This window comes from Callospermophilus lateralis, chromosome 1 (genome assembly GCF_048772815.1).
Source record: "Callospermophilus lateralis isolate mCalLat2 chromosome 1, mCalLat2.hap1, whole genome shotgun sequence".
Taxonomy (NCBI): Eukaryota; Metazoa; Chordata; class Mammalia; order Rodentia; family Sciuridae; genus Callospermophilus; species Callospermophilus lateralis.
In genome coordinates, this window is record NC_135305.1 from 210,945,598 (window position 1) to 210,953,697 (window position 8,100).

The following is an 8,100-nucleotide window of genomic DNA, read 5'->3' on the forward strand; positions in this document are numbered from 1 at the left end:
CATCTGCCAGGGGTTGGTCTGGCCCCTCTGTGGATACCAGGATCTGTAGATGCTGAGCCCTTGATGTGAAGGACACGGTGTGGCACAGAACATGCGGCCGGCCTCCCGAGGGCGTTCAGTGACCTCTACCTGAATGAGAAGACAAGGGCTGGCTGTGCCAACAGCTGTTCTGCTGTGCTGTTTGGGGAATCGAAAAAGAAAAGTCTGTCTCTGTTTAGCACAGGTGCAATGTTTCTTGAACATTTGGTGGCATCCAGACAGTGCAGAATCCACGGTCACAGAGATTCTTTGCTTAAGTACCTCCAGGCATATCTAAACGGAATATTACACAGCCATGAAGATGACAATAGAAACCCTTCACGGGAGCTGGGCACGGTGGCACAGGCCTATAATCCAGGGGCTTGGGAGACTGAGGCAGGAGGATTGCAAGTTCAAAGCCAGACTCAGCAAAAGCGAGATCCTAAGTAACTCAATGAGACCCTGTCTCTAAATAAAATACAAAAAAAAAAAAAAAAAAGGCTGGGAATCTGTCTTAGTGGTCAAGTGCCCCCCGAGTTCAAATCCCAGTACTCCCCCTCCCCCGAAAAAGAAGAGCCTATCACAGGGAAAAGCACTATGGAGGAGGTGTGTCACTCTGGAAACAGGATACAGCCGTCATCGCAGGCACGCGAAAGCCTTTCAGCATGAACCAGAGACCTGTTGTCCCCTGAGACACGAAACTGAAAAGAAGAACCTGGATTCAGGAGGGTTGTAGAATGCGAGGTGCAGTTTTGTCGGTTTGGGTCTTTGATATTTTCTAAGGGGTGCGGCTGCCCCTCCAGGTGCTGTGTCTCCTCCTGAGGATCCCAGAGGCTAGAAGTGTAGTACCTTTCTCTGGGTGGCATTTCCCCCTGACACGGAGCTGTGTCCCTGCTGAGAAGCCATGGTCTTTCGGGACCGAGACCCGTGTTTCCAGCCTCAGTAGTGCTGACACTTGGGACTGGGTCCATCCGTGACAGGGACTGCCAAACGCATCATAGGACATTTAGCAGCATCCCTGGGTTGGACTCCCTAGATGACAGCAGAAACTCCAAGATGTGACAATCCAGACTGTCTCCAGGCTGAGGACCACCCACCCCAGAGGCATATGGTGGGATTTCAGGAGGCGGGAAAGTCCACCTCACTGGATCAGTCTGTGGAACCCAGCCCTACGTCCCCAGCGTCCCTTGCTGAAGCATCCAGCCAGGCATCGAGGGATGACACTTCCTGTGCTCTCTCTGGGAGGCATGCAGGAGACCGAAACCCAACAGTGTCAGCTGTGTCACAACTGCCCTGTCATTGGACTCAGAGACCTGGGTCCCCTCTGGCACCTCCCTGGGGAAATCTGGCAGGTGTTTTGGAACAAGCAAGAAAAATGTCTCCCCCGTCAGCCCAGGATCGATCTTTCCTCTGCTCCCGTGCTGCAGAGCCTGGTGCTGAGCAAGGAGGGCCCCGTCCCCAGGTCCAGGGGCCACCATGGTGTTCCGGGGCAGTTTTTGCAGAAGTTGCACGCAGAGAGGGCACAGCTCGTGCAAAAACACTCACACCCTTTGGTGGCAGCGGAAGTGAGCCCGGGTATTTACTCTCGAAAGATGAATCAGATTGTCATCTCCCGTTTCTGCTTTTCGTGGATATTACCAAACAGCTCTCAGCTGTTTCCAGGGCTGCTGTGCCCCGGGGGGGGGGGGGGGAGGCAGGATGGAGGGAGGGAGGGAGGGAGGAAATCCCAGCCTCTGTCGCAATGGGGTGAGAGTGTTTTAAAACGGGCTGTGCTTATGAGCTATTTTCACTTTCTGGAAACAACTTGTGCAATTGTTAGTGACCATGGTGACCCAGGGCCCCCGAGAAGGGGGAGGCGAGGGGTGGCAGGAGAAGCTTCCAGGGAGATGCACCTTGTCACCCGAGTGAGACATTTGGGGTGGGGTACAGAGGTGCCCCCTTGCTTATAAGGTAGATTACTGGACCAGCCTCTTCTCACCATCCAAACAGGGGTTTTACCATCTGCCATGAATTTTTTTTTTGCACCAGGGAACCTACAGGGGAGGGTCTCCTGATGTTTCCATGCAAGTCACAGGTGGGTCACTGCAAAAAGCCACTGATTTCCTGTAGTGAGACTTAGAAACCCTCGAGAGGCATCCAGACCAGACTAGCACCCTGATTCCAGCACTCCGTGGCTTGCTCTCTTTGGGTCTCAGTTTCCTCACCTGAAAAAGAGCTCAGCTCCATGCATGGTCTGCAAAGGTAACCTTCATTTTTGTTTTCCCTATCAGATTGGGGACGTCATCTCAAAAAAATCTGGCTAAAAAGGCAGGACCAGGAAAAGGTGCAGCATGTCAGCACTTTACACACACACACACACACACACACACACAAATCCTGCACACCCTCTAGAAGTTTGGCTAAACCTCAGAAACTTCCAGAAAAAGGTAAAGCTTTTTTTGGGCCCAGAAGAGGCCACGTCAGTAGGGCGAGCACTTTCCCCAGCTCTGGGGAAAAGGAGGCAATTTATGGCTCAAGGAACAACCTTAAAATAACCCACCCTCAGCCCTAAAATGCAGTGTTTAAATTTATAGAAAAACCCACAGGTTCCTGGCAGCTGGGTGCTGCAGCTGGTGATCTTGGAGCCAGTGGGGACAGGGCGAGCTTCACACTGTGCCTCTGCCAAACCTGCCTGCTCCCCCGCCAGCCCCTCCCAAGTGTCCCCAGATTACGAACAGCCAGACCAGTGCTGTGATTTTTTTCAAAAGATGCAAAACTTTTCTTTTTAATTAAAAAAAAAAGCCTTATAAAAACGAGGCAGCCCAAAAGCCCGCCTGTCTCCCTTATGTACAGTAATACAATATCCTCACAGTCACTATGTACAATATTATAAAAAATACCGCAGACAGTACAAAGGAAGGCGTTCTCTCACGAGGCATCTAGCCTCGATCCTCTAGTGTAGACCCGTGGGAGGGAAGGGGACACTTCATTATTGCACCATTTTTTAAAACAGAACTCGTCGAAGAGAAGAGGATCGTGTCGTCTCCCACTGGGTCTTTAGTCACGGATAGGGGCTGGGGTGGTGGCGTTGTCATTGTCATGGGGCGGCGACAGAAGCCCCTCCGTGGCCACACAGTCCAGCCCGGTCCTCAGGGTCCAATAAATACAGTCACAGTTTGGGAGGGCCGTGCCCGGCACGTGGGACCCGCCACGGCCGCGCGCGGAGAGGCGGGGGTGTCCCGGCTACAGGTGCCGCTTCATGTGCAGCGCCAGGTGGTCGGAGCGCGAGAAGGCGCGGTCACACAGGTGGCACTGGAAGGGCCGGTGGCCCGTGTGCTTGCGGTAGTGGCGCGTGAGCTCATCTGAGCGCGCGAACTTCCAGCCACAGCCTTCCCAGTTGCAGTGGTAGGGCTTCTCACCTGCGGGGAAGGGACAGCGAGTGAGCCTCAGTTTCCCCACCAGGTCACAGCACGCAGGCCACCGTAGCGCCTCCTCCAGCGCACACCGGTCCCCAGCCCTAACCCTCATGCCTGCCCCCTGTTTTGAACCCCTAAGAACCTTAACCCACACCCCCCCATCTTTCTGATCCTCACTCACCCTGGAAGTCCAGTGGGCAGTGCCCACTCCCCAGGGTTTCCAGCCACGCCCCCAGGAGTGTTCTAAACGCGCATCTCGCTATCGCAGGGGCCCCCTAGGTTTCCCAAGAGCATTCCCTTCTCCAAAAGATCCCGAGCCACACCCCCAGGGGGGACTTCAGCGTGCACCCCCTCCCTAACATTCCCAGACCAAGGGCCTAAGTGCACACCCTCTCCCCAGCTTCCTAAGCCAGGACCCTGGTGAACCCTAAGTGTGCACTGCGTTCCAACCCAGCATCCTGGAGCAATCCCCCTACCCACGTCCCACGACATTTCCTAAGTGTGATCCCTCTCCCCAACCTCCTGAGGCGCCCTGCCCCGGCCCCAGCTGTAAGCTGTCGCTCCCTCTCCCCAATCTCCTGGGCCGCGCCCCTTGGGGAGGGTTCCGAAGTGTGCGCCCCCTCCCCAAATCTTGAGCCTGGACCCAAGGGCGTTCCCAGCTCCTCTTCTCGACCTCGCCATAGAACGCGTCTCCGGGGCGCCTCCCCGGCCGAGCACCCACCTGTGTGCGTGCGCAGGTGCGCCTTGAGGTGCGAGCTCTTGGTGTACGTCTTGCCGCAGCCCGCGTAGCTGCAGGTGTGGGTGGCGGTGCGCTTGCGCGGCCAGGAGCGGCGACCGCGCTTGGGCTTGGCCTCCAGCAGCTCCAGCGGGGACGCGGGGGGTGTGAGCAGACCTCGGGCGGCGGGTGGCGCCAGGCCCAGGGCGGCTGCGGCGGCGGCCGCGTCGTCAAAGAGACCGAAGGCGGCGGGCGCAGGTGGGCCGTAGTGCAGACCCGGGCCCGGCGCGCCGTAGCCGGGGCCACCAAAAGGGGGCGGGAACGCGGCGCGCGGGCCCGGTGCCTGCAGACGCGCGGGGCCGTCGGGGCTGAGCGGCGGCGTGTCGGGCGGTGGCGGGGGTCGCCCTCCCGGGCCTCGCATGCACGCGGCTGCCGGGCCCGGGGCGCCCTCGCGCTTGAGGCCCCGTGGGCCGCGGGTCAGAGCGGGCGCGCAGCCGTAGCCGCCGCCGCCGTCCACCTCGGGGGGCTCGGCCTTGACCAGCCGTCCCGGCGGCGCGAGTAGGAAGCGGCCGTGCAGCGCGGGCCCCGGGGGCGCGTCCAGCTCCGGCCGCAGCAGCTCCGACACCAGGCCGCCCGTCGGGGCGCCGTAGGGCGGCGGCGCGCCCGGCTCGGGGTAGTAGAACGCAGGCGGCGGGGGCGGCGGGGGCGGCGGCGGCTCCGGGGCGGCCTCAGCGCCCAGGCCGTCCAGCCCCATGGACAGGATGAAGTCCAGCACGCTGTTGAGGTCGTCGTCGGCACCGCCGGCCTCGGGCTCGGGGCGCTGCCAGCGCTGCGGGCGACAGGGCGACGGGGCGCGGGCGTGAGCGCGCGGAGGGCTGGGGGGACGCCCGCGGCGCCGCCGCCCGACTTCTACCACCTGGAGCCCGCGACCCCGCCGCCCGCGCTCCGCTACTGGAGCCCGCAGTTTCCGCCCTCACTTTCCACTACCCGCAGCCTACGTTCTAGGGCCCCTCCGGAGCCCGCCGCCCGCGGTCCCCGCCGCCCTCACCTCCTGGAGGCCGCGCTCGCGGCACGGACTGGCGAAGGTGGAGAAGGACGGCAGGATGGGTTCGCTCAGCGTCATGGCTGGGACCCGGGGGACGCGGGCTGGGGACACCGGAGAGAGGCTGGCCGGGGCGAGGGCGGAGGGGACGGCGCAGTGGGCCGCGGCCGGCCGCCCAGGCCTTATAGGCGCGGCGCGCGCGGGGGCCGGGCCAAGGCGGCGGCGGCGGAAACGCGTCCCGGATGGGGACGAGCTCCGGGCGCAGCCTAAATTTAGCCGCGGTATATAAGCCGGCGGGCGGCGGCGGCCGTGGCCACTGCGGCCGCCCGGGCCCTGCACGCAGGGTCTGGCCCCCTCGCGCCGCCAGGCCGCGCCCCCCGCCGGCCCGCCCCCGGCCGTCTCCCGGGCGACGGCGACAACACGCGCCGCACCACAGCAGCGGGGCGCCCGGGATCCCCTGCGCTCCGCCTGCGTCAGGGCCCTGCGGCGGGGGTGGCACCGGGGTCTCCCGAGACTCGGGACTCCCGGGGGGGCGGGGGGCACTCGGCTTGGAGGCTCCCCGGGTCCCCGGGTGGAAGGGGAGATCGGCCTCAGCCTCAGAGGGGTCCCCGGAATCCTAAACGGCGGGGGAGGTTGGGGTCACCCAATCAATGGTGGATGGTCCTCGGGACCCTCATCTGCTGCAAGCCCACCCCCTGTAAGAAAGCAAAACCTGGTGTGTCCACGTCACGGGATGTTAGGGGACGCGCCCCCCAGACACCCCGCAGGTGAGCCCCACAGTGAGGGAAACTGAGGCAGGGGCGGCCGTGAGAGGCCGAGGTCCGCAGACCCTGGCAGGCCCCGTGCCTTCACTGGCTGCCAAGTGACAACTTAGTTACAACTTGGTCACAACAGTGGTGACAGTCCCTCTTCCAGCGGCCCAGAACAGGCTGGGGGTGGGCACCTTCAGAGGGCCCTTCTGTCCCCCACACCACAGTGTCCTTGCTCCAGTCAGCCCCGAGGGGCTCCGCTGCCCCGTAGGGAACAGAAAGAAGCCCAGTGGAGGGGACCAGGAAGTGGTGATGGGGGGGGCCGGGGTGAAGTCTGACTCTGAGGCAGGGCTGGGTGTGTGAGCCAAGGTCTTCAGGGGGTGAGGGGAGCCCCGTGGGTGTCAGAGGAGCTGGGTGGTGGCTGGCCTGGGGCTCCTGACCTGGGGCCTCTCAGCCCGCGGAGGGATGGGCGCTGGACTGTCTTGTGGCCTGTGCTGGCCAGGTGGGCGCAGCAGTGGTCTGGGCTGGAGTCTGGGGGTGGAGGGGTGCAAGATGGGGCCTGGGCAGGGAAGTCCTTCCTGGATGTGACAAGTGTGTCTGTGTGGGCGGGTCTCGGGGACTCTCAGGCCTCCTGTTCTTTCCCTGGTTACTTTGTTGTCCCTGGGACCAGGAAGGCTTTGCCACCCACAGTAGCTGGACCCCTGGGCTGAGGCGGGGGACTGAGCAACCCCTCTGGGGTCCCCGATCCTGGACCCTCCCATCTGGAAGGAGCCCAGGGCACACCACCCGCGGTGACTCATTCAGATGTATTCAGCAAACAGCTCTCTGATAAACCCAGAGAGGCCAGCCCCCTGCAGCCTGGCCAACAGGGCGGGCTGCTGGGATTCCTGGTGAACCGACAGGCGCCCCTCCTGGTAGTTGGGAGTCTGGTTTTTGCCACCGTGTGACCTTGAGCAAGTGACTCTGCCTCTCGGGTCTCGCTTCATCTGTGAAATACGGATAATAATGATCTTCCCTCAGTTCCCTTGGGCCCCAGATCTAAGGATGCTCAGGTGCCTACCTGCCACACAAAACGGCATCTCTAGGCGACTTAGGATGTCTAATAAGAGCTCATGCTACGTGAGCTTAATAACCAGCAGGTAGCTGTCACCCTATATTGTTAGGAAATAATGCCCCCCCAAAAAAAGTCAGCGTGTTCAGTCACAGCTGCAGTTCCCCCCAGGTGTCTTCCATGTGTGGTTGGTTGAGCCTGTGGCTACAGAACTGGCGGGTGACGGGGGCTGATCAGCACCTACCCCAAGGGGCAGGGGCCCCGGGGCGGACATAGAGCCCTCTACAGGTGCCGGCAAGCCCTTCTCTGGGCTCCTTCCTTTTGAATTCTGCCTGTTTGGCTCCTGCTTGTCTTTGTCTTCTCCACCCCCTTAAATAATGGATCTCTTAGGCCCATTTCACATTTACAGAAAAATTGAGCAAAGGACAGTTTCCACGTAGCACCCCCCCCCACATTGTTAATGTCTTGTGGTGGGTACTTATTACAACTCTTGCAGATTTTTTTTTAGGGGGGGTGCCGGGGATTGTGCCCAGGGGCTTGACCCTGGTGGGCAAGCGCTCTGCCACCGAGCCACCTCCCCGGCCCCGCGGAGCAGCCTGAGGAAGGTCACCAGCTGAAGGCCATCAGGGTCACCACGCTGTAGATTCTGTGGTATCTATTTTTTGTCGGTTACAGGGAATCGAACCTGAGGCCCTTCTGCTACTGAGCTGCATCCCCAGCCCTTTAAAAAAAGAAATCTGATTTTGAGACATGGTCTCCGTAAGTTGCTGAGGCTGGCCTTAAACTTGAGATCTTCCTGCCTTCACCTCCTCCGTGGCTGGGCTTGCAGGCAATCACTGCCGCATCCAGATGTCCCGTGGACTTTGACAAAGAGCATGGTGTCATACGTCCACCATTCTAGTACCATGCAGAGTAGCCTCAGTGCCCTGAGAGTCCCCTGTGGGCTACTTCCTCCCCCCTCCCCCACAAGCCACCGGCCACCACTGGCCTTTACACTGTCACAGTTTCACCTTTCCATTTGGTCGTATGTTGGAATTACACAGTGGTATGTAGCCTTCCAGATGCCTCCTGTGCCTGACAATATGTCTTTAAGGTTCCTCAGTGTCTTTCTGTGGCTTGGTAATTCATGT

General features: G+C 60.8%; 1 protein-coding gene across 1 annotated transcript; it reads right to left on the reverse strand.

Annotated features, from left to right (window-relative positions):
• Positions 1-2,749: 2,749 nt before the first annotated feature.
• On the reverse strand, positions 2,750-5,342 carry Klf2 (KLF transcription factor 2). Its single transcript, XM_076870695.2, has 3 exons — positions 5,177-5,342; positions 4,135-4,957; positions 2,750-3,416 (listed from the first exon to the last, which is right to left on the reverse strand). Exons 1-3 carry the CDS (start codon positions 5,249-5,251, stop codon positions 3,241-3,243), a joined length of 1,074 nt encoding a protein of 357 aa, XP_076726810.2. The 5' UTR covers positions 5,252-5,342; the 3' UTR covers positions 2,750-3,240.
• Positions 5,343-8,100: the final 2,758 nt, after the last annotated feature.

Excerpts from the sequence above, each read along its gene's own strand:
- Klf2 (XM_076870695.2), bottom strand. The coding sequence starts at position 5,251 with ATGACGCTGAGCGAACCCATCCTGCCGTCCTTCTCCACCTTCGCCAGT. Across the intron at positions 4,958-5,176 it reads GCGAGCGCGGCCTCCAGGAG|CGCTGGCAGCGCCCCGAGCC; the intron begins GTGAGGGCGGCG and ends TGTCGCCCGCAG. Across the intron at positions 3,417-4,134 it reads GCACCTGCGCACGCACACAG|GTGAGAAGCCCTACCACTGC; the intron begins GTGGGTGCTCGG and ends CCTTCCCCGCAG.